We start from the raw sequence: 15,355 nt of genomic DNA, 5'->3' as shown, positions 1-15,355 counted from the left end.
ATTATTTTATATTTTAAAAATATACAAAAAAATTATTTTAGAGTTTGAAAATACAATTTATTTGTATAATTTTTATCACATTATTTAAAATAATAATAAATTATTAAAAATATATATATTAGTTAATTAAAAATCTTACAACACCTTTTATTATCAATTAAAAATATTTATTAGCTGAAAAAATATGAAAATTTTACTTGAGTTTAAAAAATAAATGTATCAGTACACTTTTTATTACCTTATATTTAAAATAACAAGTTATAAAAAATGTTACTCTTACCTATTTAACACCTTTTTATTATTGATTTAAAAAATATTTTAATTAATTTTTTTGAAAATTTTAGTTTTTAGTTTAAAAATCAAATTTATCAATACATTTTTTTTCAAATTTATCACCTTATATTTAAAATAATTTAAAATAAAATAAATATACTAACTAATTACAAAATCTTACTCTTACTAACTTAACATATTTTATTATCGATTTAAAATATTTTTTAATTTTTTAATTGAGAGGGGGGTGTCAAGGGCGAAGCTAAGCGATGGCGAGAGGGCAATAGGAGAGGAGAGGAGAGGAGAAAGATGAACGGGGAAATAAAAAGTGTATTTGATTTTTTTTATTTAATGACATGGCAACTTACGTTGCAAATAATGCGGCAAAATAATGACATTGCAGACTACGTGTTCATCTAATTTCACTGAAGACGTGGCAACATGTAAGCAGTAAAAACTTACGTGTCGCCTTTGACTGTATACATGCATAATGGACCAGTCAAAGTTAGGTATTTTTTAAAATAATTTGATGACATCATTGTTTTCTAAAATAAGTTGTTTTAAATGGTTATTTTGGTAAAATTCCCTATAAATTAAGAAAAAAAATCTTACTTAGTGTGTTTGGAACACAAACAGTGGAGAGAAGAGAATAAAATAAATTTAATATTGATCATAAATAAATATAAAATATAAAGAAATCAAGTTTTAGATGATTTAATTCAAAATTTATGATTACATTAAAAAATAGATGCACCACTTATATACAATTAGGTTCATATTTATTTTTTTATTATAAATATATTGAATGGTATAATTTTTTTTTTATAATAACTTTGAAAAAAAATAAATGATCATGCTAATAGAAGGTTAAGAACAAAGTTGAGAGAATCGATAAACATGTCTGGCATAATCAATGGGATTTTCACTAAAATAGAGTCTTGTATAAGTATGATTGAGAAGAGGGATTTTGTTGGATTGAACTAGTTTTATGCAATTATTAAAAATTTATAATATTTTAATTGTTAATAAAAATAATATAAGATCTTCGAGTCTGCTTTGAATTTCACTAAAAAGCCTTAAAAGTAAAAAAATATTTTTAAAATTACTAAAAAGTTTAGAAATTAACGGGTTCTCTAACCAAGGAATTCCAACATCTAAGCTCACTGGTGTATGCCATGGACGATGGTATGCTTCCTAGAAGGTCCAGAACCGGATTTTCCTACTCTAGTTGCAAATGGGTCTTGCACATTGAGCCATGAAAGTCGTCTCTTCCTTGTCTATGTTCCTGAAACCCATCTCTCTTTTGACCATCACCTTCTTAACCACCTCTCTCTTCGTCTGTTTCTTCTCCAGACAGACTCGGGTTCCTTCCAATACAGGAGGTCTTATGGCTAGAAGTTTCCTTCTGTGGCTCCATGGGTTGGGAGACTCGGGGCCTGCAAATGAACCCATCAGGACTTTCTTTTCTTCCCCTCAATTCAGAAACACCGTCTGGTCCTTCCCTTCTGCGCCTTCAACTCCCGTCACTTGCAACCGTGAGTCTGTTTACCTTTTTGTGATTTTGGGTATTTGTTCCTTCATTTCGGTTTCTAGGTTTTCTTTGTGAGATTTCACTTCGAAGGTTTCATTCTTTGTATTCTTTTTTTCATTCTGTGCTTGGAGAATGGAATTCCGCTTTTATCTTTATTCCATGCCCTGAACTATTAGTACTGTTAGTACTTTGCTGTAGCTTTTTTTTGTTGGAATTTTATTGTGATTACGCCATTTTTTTCCTTTTTATTACCTTCTAATCGTCAATAAAAAAAAATTCTCTCTTTTTTGGAAAGCTTGAAGACTAAGTTTCAACTGTTACAACCTTCAACCATGAAGAGTTTGATCTAAAGTAACTTGTTCTTATTCTATTTTAGCTTTTGATTTGGGCTAACCACGTGTGTTTAATCAGCATTATGTTGTCAGATATGCTTAGCAGATTATTCCATGGGTATTTGATTTTTCATAATGAACTCACCTACAACTCATGTGCGACTAGACCACATCGTATTGGTAGATGCAGAGGTTATATGGTTAGATACACTATATAAATTGGCATACAAGCAAAGAACATAATTTTAAATGTGCATTTATAATGCTTTAAAGCTAATACTGACATTAAATTTCAGTTTTTGCTGAGAAGTCGTTGTGCTAATAGTTGTTCTAGTTTTTCTGCTCTTGTTGATAGCGTAGAAGAGAAGCTAGACTCTCTAATGGTTCCATTATCTCCAAGAGTTCCAGAATCTTTATTTACTTTTTTTTTAATCTAATTAAGAAACAACAGAAGGTGTGATATAACATTGCATACAAGGATTTTGGAAGAAACAAAGAAGAAGAAGTGTGAGACTATCTCAAAATAGGAATTATTATTTAATAACAGTTGGTCTGTGCTGTTTCATGGGACTCTTCTTAGTTGGGCCTTTCTCCAACAAGATGATGTAAATAGTTATGGATCACGATATTCGTGATTTTGCTCAACACTTTCTGCTTCTTTTAGACTGGAGTGATAGCCAATTCACAGCAATGACATTAAATTAGTCTACTGTATGAGAAGGCGTCGTTAAATCTATTGAAAAAGTTTTGAACAAAGCCACCTTCTTCTATAAATGAATATAACAAGTTCATTGGCAAAGGAAAAAAACTTGGTGAATTGTTATTGGATCCAGATGACTCCACCAAATCCAGCAAGGCAGGATTGGGGATCTGTAACAGACTTCCATAAAAATAGAGCCCAAGGGAGGTGAAGTATACTTGCAGGTTCCAAAAGATGAATTTTGACCTGCTATATCTTGCAAACTTAGTGGCATTTTGATCAATTTGAGGTGAAATAAAGGTATGACATTTTTTGGTATTATTCCTGCCGTCATTGATAAAAAAGTTGGTTTGCATCTCAGTCCATTTTTTTTATCTTAGTCAGATGTCCATTTAGTTTCAGCATTTTCTCTTTTAAAATTTCATTTTGTGATCAGCATTAAGAGCTCTTCCACAAGATATTTTTAAACTGAGGCCACAGGATAGGTAAGACTGCACCTTTCTTTTTTCCCCTTATATCTACAATGAAAGATTTTAGAATTATTTTGGTATCTGCCATATCACGTTGTGAATATTTTATCTTTCACTTGGCTCTGCAATGCATTGTCCAATCGATTGGTTGGGCCTCTCCTCCTGAGGGATTGTTCAAACTCATTGTTGATGAGAACTCTAGGAGGAATCCTGGGCTTGCGATTGGGTTTGGTTAGGGATTCATAAGGTACAATTCTCTTCGTGTATTCCGTGCTCTTTGGGCAATGGGAGTTTACAGTGATCGAGGTTGGCATGCTCCTCCTGAGTGTTAGGGTGTTAGGTTATATTGCGAGAGGTTGGAGATCCATTTAGTTGTTGAGGGCGACTCTCATGTGGTCATCTCTTGGTCTCAGGCAAGAATTCCCTGCCAGTTCAGTTCATGGAGTACATTGACAAGATCGATCACATCAGTAAATCCAGATCCATTCATTGGTAGAATGTGCTGCGGAGTGGCAATAGGAAAACCATTAGCTTACTTGGGGGGAGTTAGCTGCCAGCTGCTTGTTAGGAATTAGACGCTCTAATTCCAAACTAACGAGAGCAATAATAATAATCGCGGAAGAAAGGAAAAAACAAGCACAAAAAACAACAAGATTTATGTAGGTTCACCTCAAGGTGAGACTATGTCCTGTCTTCTGCCGCTGCAGTAATCCACTTTAAAGATGAAATAGTTTACAAGATAAATCGCACACACTTACAGGTGTCTCTCTAACCTCTCTCGGGCTACAACTCCAACTCCTTCTCAGTGATGATAAAACCCTAATAGCGGCGCGCTTCAATTATAAAGAGAAAATTAGGGCAACCGTGATACAAGAGTAAAATTCCTAAATGGCCTTAAATGAAACAATAGTTAATATATCATGGACCGGGCGGGGGTTCCGCCCCCACACCCCCGGGAGGGGGGTTTCCCGCCCCCCTTCCAACCCCCACGGCGACCTTATTGCGAAAGTCGATTCGTGTACTAACTCAGCATAGGGCGTTGATTAGGCTCCACAACTTAACATAGCTTGCCTTCATCATTTCCTCCCTTTATGTTTCTTTGGATTATGGTTTTGGTCTTTTCTTTCACTGCCTTGTAGTTCCTGTTTCATAGCTTCCTTCTTTCTCCTTGTGCTCGTATTTTGTTGCTCTTTTGTCTTTTGCTCTTCTCGGGCCCTCTTATTGAATTCTTTATTTTTATTGTCCTTAAAAAAAATCCTTTCAGATAACTCTTGGGAATTGTAGTTGCCTACTTTGACTACTCTCTGGCTTCCAGAGCACAGGAGAGGAACTGGAAGTCATTTATATAGTGCAAATGCCTTCAGGGGCTGTGAGCCGCATTGCTTTGCCAAGGATTGCAACTACTAGAGTATCACTGTATGTGTTTCCATATTTCCAGATGGAGTATTGACAGATTCGTTTTCTCTTTTTCTAGATTGTTTTAAATGTGACTTGCAGGAGAAAAGTAAAGTTTTCGCCCATGGCTGGAAGCTTCTTAATGGGCATCCATATGGATGTAAACAGCAAAAGATTATGATTTGAAATCAAGAGCTCTATAACCCTGCGTAATGTGTAACAATCTGATGGGATCCCCAGATACTTGGAGAAAAACTGAGATGATCAAGCACAGAGGCTTAATAGTGTGCAGTGCCCTCCCTAACATGCAGCAGCAGCAGCATAGTAAGAGGAAGGGAGCCTGAGGTTGTGTTAATGACCTATAACTGGAGGGCATTTGTTTCAGAGTTGTGTCCTGAAAATTACCCCCTCCAGGCATGAGTGAACATGCTTCCACTTTAAAGAGACAAGATTCAAAATTTTCAACATTGCTATCACTTAAAGGAACGAGCCCCTTCACCCTTTTTGAATACACCCATCAATATTTCAAAAGAGACATTTAAGAGAATGTATGACTGATTACGGATTTGATATGGCTGTGTGTGTCAGAATGAGGTAGTTCTACTTCCATCCTCTAGTCTTTCCTTATGGTGGTTGATGAGGGTTCTATGTAAGGAGATTGGCAAGAATCCATCTTGTCAGTCAGTTCAGTTAGAAGGGACACTTCAACATCTGTGCGGTGACGATTTAAAGTAATAATTCCTCCTTAGCTGACTCTAACAGTAAGTGAAGAGAGTTGGCAGCAATTTTGAAAAAAAAATGATGTACAGGATATGCAGCATGCAGGCAAGGCAATGGTTTAAAGAAGCTACTGCTCCTTTCAATCATTAAAGGCATGCTTTTATCTACCTGTTACTTTCTTATCAATTTTGGTCTTTCTTTCTTCTATTCATTTTCTCTGTGAGCTTCTTCTAAGTGCCACAGTAACCTCTAACTTGTTGATGGGGGTAGAATAAGAGGTTGTGCTGCCCATAAGAGGGTTGAGATGTATTGCTAGACATCAATGTACGTTCTAAGAAAGAAGGATAATGGGAGCGTATAGCAATAATTGATAGGATAAAGAATGAATATAGAATTTTCTGAGTTGATGGAAGGAAGCATATTGAGGTCTAAGGCTGGATTGCTACCTATTTTTGAGCATGCTTTATCATATATGCTCTGCATCATTCTGCAAATGAGGTAGATCATTATGGACTTCACATTGAGAAAAAAGACTAGGATTACAAATGAAGATTCTGGAACACAAGTCTTGATAGAAATTATGTCAAAGGGTTGCAGAAAAGGAAAGGAGAGTGTTTCAAGCTTTACTCTCGTATGAAATGACCTAGATTCAATTTGTCAAATCTGCCTCTGCATTGGATAAACTAGGTGATGTGACTGCTTACTAGTCAACAAGGCTAAATTACGTTTTATGTCTTGGAATTTCTTTCTAAATGAAATGGGATTTAATGCAGACTGGTCAATCCCATAGCTGGAACAGCAACTGCTGCCTGTCAGGTTTCCAGCCATCTTTGTGCTTGCTCTTTTTTAATTGTTGGAATGCATTAATCTCATTTAAATTATTTGTGTCACTTTCTTTTTTATTGAACATTATTCATCTGTCTGCTACCATGAATACGTCAGATGGGACGTTGCTATCTCATATTTATCAGTATTTTCTCATTTTTCATAATTAAAACCAATAACGATGATCTCTTCCTTCTTGTAGATGGTGCTGTGATGCCTTCCTGGTTCGACATTTATGAGATACCCATTACTGCTGTAAGTCTTCAAAAGTCTTCCTGGTTTGACATTTATGAGATACCCATTACTGCCGTAAGTCTACAAAAAACAATGTACCTGTGTTTTCAAATCCTGTGTGGAGTAGAAGGATGGAGTTTAACTGGGGAGATAATTTAGATTGGTCTAATTGTTAGAAGAAGAGCAATGTCCATTTCATCTGATTGCATGGTTAGTTTTCTAAACCATTTTATTTGTTGTTGAGAAGTGGTTGTTAGTTAAGGGTCCTATGGTTTGTTTCAGGAATCCCCAAAAGATGAAAGTGGACTGCTAAAGGCAGTTCAAAATGTGCATGCAATGATAGATAAGGAAGTAGCTGCTGGCACAAATCCTGAAAACATCTTTGTTTGTGGATTCAGCCAAGGCGGTATATGTCATCCTTGTCGCTCTTCATTTATTTTCCTACTCGTATCCATGTTCACAAATATTGTGGTCAACTTGGCAGGTGCGTTAACCTTGGCAAGTGTGTTGTTTTATCCCAAAACTTTGGGTGGAGGTGCAGTTTTTAGTGGATGGGTCCCTTTCAATTCATCAGTTATTGATAAAATTACCCCGGAGGCCAAAAAGGTTTGTCCTCAATTCCTTTTTGAACATTCAGTCCGTTTGTGGAGTTTGTATGGTGGTCCAGAATAAAGTTCTTAGTAAAGATATCAGTGGAATCTATCGAGCTCATTTCATCTTGAGGTGAAACTTGCAGTTTTTCCTGCAGCTATGTTCGTGTTACCTTTCATGTTGCCTGAACATATAAAGCTGTTTGCAGACACCAATCTTGTGGTCTCATGGTATGGCTGATCGAACAGTACTATTTGAAGCTGGACAAGCAGGTCCACCATTCCTCCAGCAGGCTGGCATGACTTGTGAATTCAAGGTAGTTATGGCTTTACCCTTCTTGTACCATCTTTACGATATTCTCCTGGCACTTTCATCTTACCAAATTTGAGTTTTCCTGCAAATGCAGGCATATCCAGATCTGGGCCACTCATTAAGTAGTGAAGAATTACGGTCACTCGAGTCATGGATAAAAACTCGTCTACGGAGCTCATCAAAAGGTGTTGCACTTTAAAGTTTTACCTCGAAGATGGCTGTGTTTCCATTAGTCAGCTCAACTGCTTATTTATAGTGTGGTGGGCCCTGGAAAAACATTTATTCAGTTAGTGTTTAATGAAGCACATGATGGTGGATGCAGGAGGAGCTGAATCTTATTTCTCTGACCATTTAAGGACCAGAAACATTTAGTGACTGTAATTATCCCCCTCATAAAGGCAACAATGACTTCCTTTGTGTTAACTCTGTTTTGATGTGGCAGCCTACCTTTCAGCTGTTAAGCATTGCGTTTTAGGCAAATGAAATGGTAAATAGCAGTGAAATCTGACGGATTCTTTTTACAAAAAATTGTTGCATGGAAAAACTAAGATGGACCACTCAACCTGTCCTTTGGAAGCATTTCTTCACTTTTTGTATCTATACCAGTATAATCATCTGAAATGCTAATTACACTTGCATAAGACTATGCCGAACTGGTCTTTAGCACATGATCAGCTATTATTTTGTATGCCTTCTCTGTGGGGTGAAAGGCATCCCAGAACACATATTTGCTTGCATCAGGACATGTGAATGGGCTCCATTTGTTGCAGAGATAGCTGAGCTCGAACTCTCCAGTGGCGCAGCATCCATCAGCCGTGTTCTCGAATCCTTGCCATAAGAAAGAGAGGGATGAGATTAACCAGACCTCGTAGTGATTGAAACAGAGTAGTTCACCGAACCAACCTTGTAGTGATGACTAACAGATTTGTGGGGATGACTTAAAATCTCAAAATTATTGCAGCAAACGGTTTTCTACTTGTCTTACTGACATCAACCCTCTCTTGTCATCAAATCTGAATCCTTGAGGAAGACAGTTATGTGGCCTACTGCTCATCAAATTCAACAGCAAGGGCAACCAAAGTACAATATGCTCTGGCAGGGAACTTTTAAAAGACATTTTTGGAAGCCCTGAAGACTCTAAAAGCATGCACTTGTCATCTTTATTTTAAGTACTGGATCAGACTGGCTGACGGCAACTTGTGAGCTGGTTTTGGTGGCTCAACTTTAAAACTGGTTGACTCAGTGGAATTGAACACTTTATAACTTATTAAAATACTTTTTTTTTTTGGTAATTAACTTTTTAAATTGCTTTAAATGATAGTGTTATATTGAAATGATTTAAAACCCAATGATTAGAAATTTTATTTTCCTAAAACCCATAAAGCAATGCATATCTTGTAATTCACAGATTGAACTGTGTATAATTTATCTTTGATCTCTTACTCGAAAAGTAAATAAAAAAAGAATGAATCTGTATTTAACTCTAGCATATGATAGCCATTTTCAATTTTTTTAAAGTATAATATTACTAAAAATTCAGAAACAAGGCAAAGGAATATATTTGCTACTCGGAAGGTAAGAAAACTAAAATTGGTTAATGGGTCTCTGAGAAATATGTCAAAATTTTCATTAATGTTACCATATCGATTGAATCGATACAGAACATGGTTGCAGAGAGCCATGGCCGATCAAGTTTTTTCCAAAACTGTGTAAATTGTTGTTAAATTCTCAAAACCTTATGCAGATGATAATCTCTGCCCAGTTGCACGGATTTTCATCTCTCCATGCTGTCGGTAGTCACGGCGAGAGATCTTCCAGTTCAGAGTAAATTGAGTTTCCTTCAAGAAATTAACTGATTTTAATCGTTTTGTGGAGCTGAGGAGGTTGATGATCAGGCTGACTTACCAAACGAGGTGGGGTTCTCAAGAATTTCCGTCCAGATTCTGTAAACGTCTGAGTACGTCAATCTGGCGCCATGAAGCTCTGAATTGAGCTCCTCCACCAGTGCCTTGAGCTTCTCATTGTAACCCACAGCCGCTTGGTTCTGCTCCCTGTTGCAGCCACGGCCGTCAAGCAGATTGGCCGTTCTCTCCAATGGGAGGCATCCCATCGGAGGAAGGCTTGTCATGGAGAACTTTCGGCCACCCAGATGATAAATCTTCCTGACAAGGTCACTGACGATGGCTATCAGGAAGTCCTGGTACTGGGTGACCGTGAGATGGGCTGATCTCGTTGGCAACAAGTAGTAGTTCTCGACGAAATCGTTCGTCCCGATGCTGATCACGTACAGTGCGTCGTTCAACAGCTTGCTCGCATTCATCTTCCCCATGAATCCTCTCAGCCTATGCTTGTACTCTCTGAAGTACTGCAGCTCCTTCCATAACGGAATCACATTCTGCAATTTTTTTCAAAAAAGTTTTTCACGGTGTCAGCAACAAGTTTCGATCTCTGCAAGAACTGGCTCCAGCGAGGGACTTACAGGGATGGCGGCGGTGGCGTTGTCGAGACCGGTCCCAGCGGAGGCAAAGGAGACGCCGGTGGCGAAGTCCTTGATACTGTACGCGGGGTCCAAGTAGGCGGGGACCTCCGGCTTGATACCAAGAGCGTCTGAAATGAAGTCGGCAGCGATCCGGCCATTGCAAAACCTCCCCGTGGACCGGCCACCGGGGAAGTCCCTGCCGTAGGGCGGGAAGTTGCTCTTGATGATGGTGGGGATGTGGTTGTTGTTGCCGGGATCCGCGGAGGAGTCGCCGAAGACGATAACGGCGGGGATTTGTGGGGTTCCACGTGCATGGACTGTAAAGGCTAGGAGCAGAAGCAGAAGGAGCCATGGGAGTGGCATGAAAGTGAGGTCTGACGGTGACATGCTATCAAAGCAGTGGGCGTTGCTTCATGTGACACTGGAGGACGTTGAGAGAAGGTATATAAAGATAAGATGAAGGGGAGAGCACCGAGGTCTGTAACAACTCTTGTCCTTTTCATTAAAAGGGTAATGGCATTCCTGTAAATATATTAAATAATATTCTGGTACATATACATAGGCAATGATATTTCTGTATTTATATTTTGTAAATATATGACACAAGGAATGGAAATTTTGAGTATAGCAATAGTCCTATATGGAATGATTGGATTCGTGAAAAAAATAGTTTTTGTCAGTGGTTCCAGGCCACCTGGGTTAGGTTCCGTCCACCTTTAGTCCACCTGGGTTAGGTACTTGGCCTTCTGCACTTAACAGACCGATCTTTTGGGTTGTATTGGCTAGGCGTCTGACTTAGAATTCCGAAGTTAAGCGAATTTGGGCTAGAGTTGTCCACAGTTTTGAATATGTTTAATTTAGGTCTATGAATTATGGTTTTTTTCTTGGACTTAACACAGGGGGTTTGGTTCAAAATCAACCCAAATATTCGAGTTACCCAAAGACTTTTTTCAGTTGTAAAAAAAGTATTATTTCATTCAATAAAGGCCGCTCTAATTATATTTAGTTATTCGGTCAACTAACTAAAAGTACTATATTTTTACAATAAACTAAATAAGTACTAATTAAAACATAAGAAATATTTTTTTAAAAGTACAACTGGAAAAAAAATTGGGTAAATTGCCCATCCTACACCAAGGGCATCGAACGAAAATAATTAAAATAGACGTAAATTATCTCATTACCCATTTTTAATTTTTAATGCTTACAATATTCCTATTTTTACTCATTTATTTATTCATTTTTAGAGACACAGATAAGATTTTAAATGTCATATGAACACCTCTAAAAATGCTAGCAAATAGATAATAATCAATTTATGTTAGGCTTAAATATCTAACACAATAAGTCTTTAAATAATTTAGATCAAATAAATATAATTAAACCATCTTATGCAAATAAGCATATCATCTTAAAGGATTAGTTGGATATTAAATTTTCTTAATTAGATCTATTTTAATCAGTAAATTGTGTAATATATTATATGAAAGTAATTAGTCTTACCTAATCCATGAATTCATTAAGGAACTCAGCAAGTACGAAAGATTATTACATGACTCTCACATTAAGAAGTCTCACAAAGCCATAATTATTATGGTGGAGTCTTACATGAGTCTCACTCTCTCTCTCTCTAAGATCACTAAAGTAGTCACCTGTATAATCATTCCATTAAATGAACGGACTTGCCAACTTATACAACTTTCAATGCATTCAGTCCCATATCAATAATTAGGGTTTGGATCGATATAAATAATTAAATTCCCAAAATGAGTCACTCCAACTGCAAAAATTGTTACAAATTTTCGACTCAATTAATGTCTCTATTAACTTCACTTGGCACATATACAATATGAGGAAACAATAGGATATGCTTGTATTTATTGAAGCTAGACAACAAATGATTCTTTAAACATGATTAATTAACTAAAGTAAGGTACACAGGTATATAACACTAATACATGATATGTGTGAAGTATAGAGAGCCCCAACAATGGATGTTCATAAGAACTCAGCCAAGGATGTAGTCATGGCATGATGGGCTAGTATGCTGTACATCTTCTCTGTGGGATGGAAGGAGTCCCAAAACATGTATTTACTTGCATCTGTGCATGTGAATGGGTTCCATCTATCACACAAGTACCCCATCTCAAACATCCCTGAGGCACAACATCCTACTGCCACTGTCTCCATTCCTAAATGGCCACCCATGGAAAGAGAAAAATGAGTTAGAAAGAGACTTCACCTCTGTATCAATGGGGATTCTGACTTTTAACCTAGAAAATTAGCTCAATTAGGGTTTAGCACTTCTCTTGTGCTAACATGTCTCTCTTAAGCAAATGAGTCCTATGTTCGATATTGAAACATACCATACAAGGAGGGATTATCCGTTACTTGCATCCAGATGTGGTAGACGTCCGTGAGCACCACCCTCATCCCTGGCAGATCCGCCCTCAGCTTCTCCGCCATGACCTTCAGCTTCATATTGAAGTTCCGGGACAAGGCGTTGTAATCATCCCTGCAGACGCTTTTCCGCATGAAGTTCGTACTCCTCTCCAGTGGCAGACACCCCATCGGAGGAAGGCTCGTGAGGGACATTTTCCGGCCACCCATGTGGTAAATCTCGGTGATGAAGCTCCGTACGATGCCGAGGAGGAAGCTTTCGTATTCTTGGATCGTTAAACGGGAAGATCGGGTGGGTAAGGTGTAGTAGTTCTCCATGAAATCGTTTGTGCCGGCGCTGATCACGTATAATGCCTCGGTTATTATCCGGTTGGCTTCGTTCGGTCCGGCGTAAGTTACCAGCTTCTGTTTGTAGTCTCGGAAGTAGTCTAGTTCTTTCCAGAGAGGTATGACGTTCTGCAGGCAAACACATTTGTCAGAGAGAACTCATTTAATGGTGGTTTTGACAGGTTCTTTTGTTGATAACATGATCTTGAGGAAGAAACAGAAGATGCTGCGATTTCCCACGTTAGCAGAAGGAAAAGGAACAAAATCAAAGAAAACAGAGCATCGCAAAGCAGAAACAGAGCACTGTTAGTTTAGCTGTTACTCTTGACTCTCCTCTCTGTTATTTCCTTAGGAAACACAGAAACAAGAAGAAGAGGATCGAAAGAAAAACGAAAATCAGGTTTTGATTCTCCGCTACATTCTCCCACGGCAAGCTCTTCTGTCAAGAAACTCCACTGGGTTTATTGCTTGACATATCTTTGCGGTGGATGCAACCCTAGGGGTTAAGCGAAGAAATTTCAAGGTTGCATTATCCTTGATGGGTCAAGCGAAGAAATTACAAGGTGCTCACCAGCACGTCGGAGGTTGCATTGTCGAAGCCAGTGCCAGCGGAGGCGAAGGAGACGCCGGTGGCGAAGTCCTTGATGGAATACGTGGTATCCAAGTAGGCAGGAATCTCGCGCTTGATTCCAAACGCCTCCGAAATGAAGTCAGTAGCGATGCGACCGTTGCAGAACCGGCCGGTTGGACGGCCGCCGTCCAAGTCACGTCCGTAAGGCTGGAAGTTACTCTTGAGGACGGTGGTGATCTGGTTGTTGTTGCCAGCGTCGACAGAGGAGTCGCCGAAGACGATGACAGCGGGGACCTTGTTAGTGGCGGCAATGCGGGTGGGAAGGGAGGAGAAGTGGAGGAAGAAGAAGAGGAGTAGGGGGGTGGTGTTGATGGTCAGGCGGTGCGCCATTATCGTCGTCGGCAGGAGAGTATCTATTTGTGCACTTTGGTGCTGTGAGTGCAGTGGGTTTGGAGGAGTTCAATAAATAGAGTGGAGATGGGGTTGGCACTCGTTCTGTCTGTGTCTCAATGTTTGTTGGGAGTTTCTATTTATTGCCACTTTCAAAAGTTAATATGACTGTCATTGTGACCAGGGTTACTCTCTCTCTCTACTTAATCTCTCTCTCTCGCTAAATCTCAAAAAATTTGGAAAATGAAATTATAGTGAAAGAAATTTGTAGAAAAAATAAACATTTAACAAATACAATCCAAAAGACCGACCTGTTAGGAACGGAAAACATAGGTACTCAACCCTTAGCCCAGGACCACCAGGGCCCAGGGTTGGGTGTAACGCCCATAACAGTGGTCTCATGTATGCTTTGATGAGTGCTTAGCTAACTATATAAAGTTTAACTATATAAAGTTGAACATATATAGTCAATTTATGCAATGGGGTGGCAATTTATCTTTGTTTGGCGACAAAGTGGCAGGTCATGGAATTAATATCAATTTAGTTGCTTACAATAGTAGGAGGACCATGTGCCTTTATGGAAACAAAAATCAAAGGAGTAATGTACCAGATAATTTTACATAAATACATCAAACCATACAATATATTCATGAATTCAATAGTCTTAGACGAAAATTCAACCCAAAAAATACAAGGGCTTTATTTATTGACAACAAAGTGGTGGTTGAGCCTTTCAATTTCCATTGTAGATAAACAAGACAAAGATAAGAGTTAGGGTTTGGAAGCATCCTTTACAACCCCTCCTCTTTTGTGTCATTGGTCTCAAGCACATGTGCTTGTATGACCAATTAATGAGTGTCACATATTGGCAAATACATTAATGTTAGTTGTTTGACAATTCAAGCTTGACAAGTGCTAGGGTGCATGATATAAAAAAAAAAATTTGGTATCTAGTTCGATTCATGTCAGATGTAAAAATTGAAATTAAATTTCATATACGATTCAAGCTAAGTCCGTCTAGCCCAGCTCTTCCCAAGAACTAGTCAGCCTCCTTATCTCACTGATCTTCATCCCCCGTCTCACCTATGCTTAAAATTCCAACTACCTATGTTAATTTTTTTTAAATATACTTCTCAAAATAAACGTTGACTCTCCAATTACCTAAAACTCCACATGTTCTCCTCCTCTTTACGGAAGCCATAAACTCCATCTAACTAATCCAAGGACCAGTCTTTAATGCATTAGACTGCTCTCAAGCTTGAAGTCGAAGACTTTTATTCAGAGAGAGGCCAAAGAAGAACATATGGAGCAGTACCCCCAGGTCAGGTGGTTGGCTGTTGAGATGAATGAAAGGCGCTACTGCGAAGACGGTGCTCTTTCCTATTCACAGCAGAAATGGGGAAACAGAAAGGTGGGGGAGAAGGTTCCTTGTTCCTCAAAAGGAAGAGAAGTGAAACGAGCAGTAAGTGACATAGACGGCGATTGCTGTGTTGGATTTAATGGCGTTTTGAGCTTCTTTTTTTTCCCCTTTTCACGTCGTGCAACCGCTCGGACGCCATGAAAGGTTGTACGTGGTTTGACCGGAGCTAACTGGGGTAGATTTAGAGATTTAATGGCGCTGAATCGAAGGGAGCCACGGAAGCGGAAACTAGGACACTGGGACACTGGGAAAGCGGTAGACGAGAAAGACAAGAAACTGTTGAAAATTCAAGTGATGGGACTTTCAGAATCTTCCAGTCTGCAGGGATGAATTATTTTGTGTTGAATTTCTAAACCCTTCTCCTAAGCATGATTAAGCGTGTTAA

At 38.5% G+C, this 15,355-nt stretch overlaps 3 protein-coding genes across 4 annotated transcripts; 1 reads left to right on the top strand and 2 right to left on the bottom strand.

Moving 5' to 3' along the window:
- Positions 1-1,486: 1,486 nt before the first annotated feature.
- LOC137943252 (probable carboxylesterase SOBER1-like) lies at positions 1,487-7,948 on the top strand. Of its 2 annotated transcripts, none has more exons than XM_068788949.1 (6): positions 1,487-1,808; positions 6,449-6,501; positions 6,763-6,886; positions 6,965-7,086; positions 7,280-7,387; positions 7,488-7,599. In XM_068788949.1, exons 1-6 carry the CDS (start codon positions 1,529-1,531, stop codon positions 7,503-7,505), a joined length of 705 nt encoding a protein of 234 aa, XP_068645050.1. In that variant the 5' UTR covers positions 1,487-1,528; the 3' UTR covers positions 7,506-7,599. The 2 variants fall into 2 exon arrangements, with proteins under 2 accessions (XP_068645050.1, XP_068645049.1); XM_068788948.1 differs by having other exon boundaries at positions 1,490-1,808; positions 7,478-7,948.
- On the bottom strand, positions 7,887-10,272 carry LOC137943251 (GDSL esterase/lipase At4g26790-like). Its single transcript, XM_068788947.1, has 3 exons — positions 9,863-10,272; positions 9,289-9,778; positions 7,887-8,211 (listed from the first exon to the last, which is right to left on the bottom strand). Exons 1-3 carry the CDS (start codon positions 10,247-10,249, stop codon positions 8,027-8,029), a joined length of 1,062 nt encoding a protein of 353 aa, XP_068645048.1. The 5' UTR covers positions 10,250-10,272; the 3' UTR covers positions 7,887-8,026.
- A 1,375-nt stretch (positions 10,273-11,647) lies between these two features.
- Positions 11,648-13,676, bottom strand: LOC137943250 (GDSL esterase/lipase At2g04570-like). Its single transcript, XM_068788945.1, has 3 exons — positions 13,161-13,676; positions 12,229-12,718; positions 11,648-12,054 (listed from the first exon to the last, which is right to left on the bottom strand). The coding sequence occupies exons 1-3, from the start codon at positions 13,548-13,550 to the stop codon at positions 11,861-11,863; spliced, it is 1,074 nt and encodes a 357-aa protein (XP_068645046.1). The 5' UTR covers positions 13,551-13,676; the 3' UTR covers positions 11,648-11,860.
- Positions 13,677-15,355: the final 1,679 nt, after the last annotated feature.

The sequence above is a fragment of the Aristolochia californica genome, unplaced genomic scaffold (assembly GCF_029961685.1).
Source record: "Aristolochia californica isolate CCGP_79_NKW_82.1479 unplaced genomic scaffold, dmAriCali1.0.hap1 SCAF_10, whole genome shotgun sequence".
Taxonomy (NCBI): domain Eukaryota; kingdom Viridiplantae; phylum Streptophyta; class Magnoliopsida; order Piperales; family Aristolochiaceae; genus Aristolochia; species Aristolochia californica.
The sequence above is the reverse complement of the archived record's forward strand: the minus strand, read 5'-3'. Positions and strand labels throughout refer to the sequence as shown.

What these genes read in the sequence shown, in the direction of transcription:
- LOC137943252 (XM_068788948.1), top strand. Translation starts at nt 1,529, where the DNA reads ATGAAAGTCGTCTCTTCCTTGTCTATGTTCCTGAAACCCATCTCTCTT. An exon ending in ATGAGATACCCATTACTGCT is followed by an intron (nt 6,502 to 6,762) that starts GTAAGTCTTCAA and finishes GGTTTGTTTCAG; the next exon opens with GAATCCCCAAAAGATGAAAG. An exon ending in TTGTGGATTCAGCCAAGGCG is followed by an intron (nt 6,887 to 6,964) that starts GTATATGTCATC and finishes TCAACTTGGCAG; the next exon opens with GTGCGTTAACCTTGGCAAGT.
- LOC137943251 (XM_068788947.1), bottom strand. Translation starts at nt 10,249, where the DNA reads ATGTCACCGTCAGACCTCACTTTCATGCCACTCCCATGGCTCCTTCTG. An exon ending in ACGCCACCGCCGCCATCCCT is followed by an intron (nt 9,779 to 9,862) that starts GTAAGTCCCTCG and finishes AAAAAATTGCAG; the next exon opens with AATGTGATTCCGTTATGGAA. An exon ending in TGAGAACCCCACCTCGTTTG is followed by an intron (nt 8,212 to 9,288) that starts GTAAGTCAGCCT and finishes TCTTATGGCAAG; the next exon opens with GATTCGAGAACACGGCTGAT.
- LOC137943250 (XM_068788945.1), bottom strand. Translation starts at nt 13,550, where the DNA reads ATGGCGCACCGCCTGACCATCAACACCACCCCCCTACTCCTCTTCTTC. An exon ending in ATGCAACCTCCGACGTGCTG is followed by an intron (nt 12,719 to 13,160) that starts GTGAGCACCTTG and finishes GTTTGCCTGCAG; the next exon opens with AACGTCATACCTCTCTGGAA. An exon ending in GGATAATCCCTCCTTGTATG is followed by an intron (nt 12,055 to 12,228) that starts GTATGTTTCAAT and finishes GTGGCCATTTAG; the next exon opens with GAATGGAGACAGTGGCAGTA.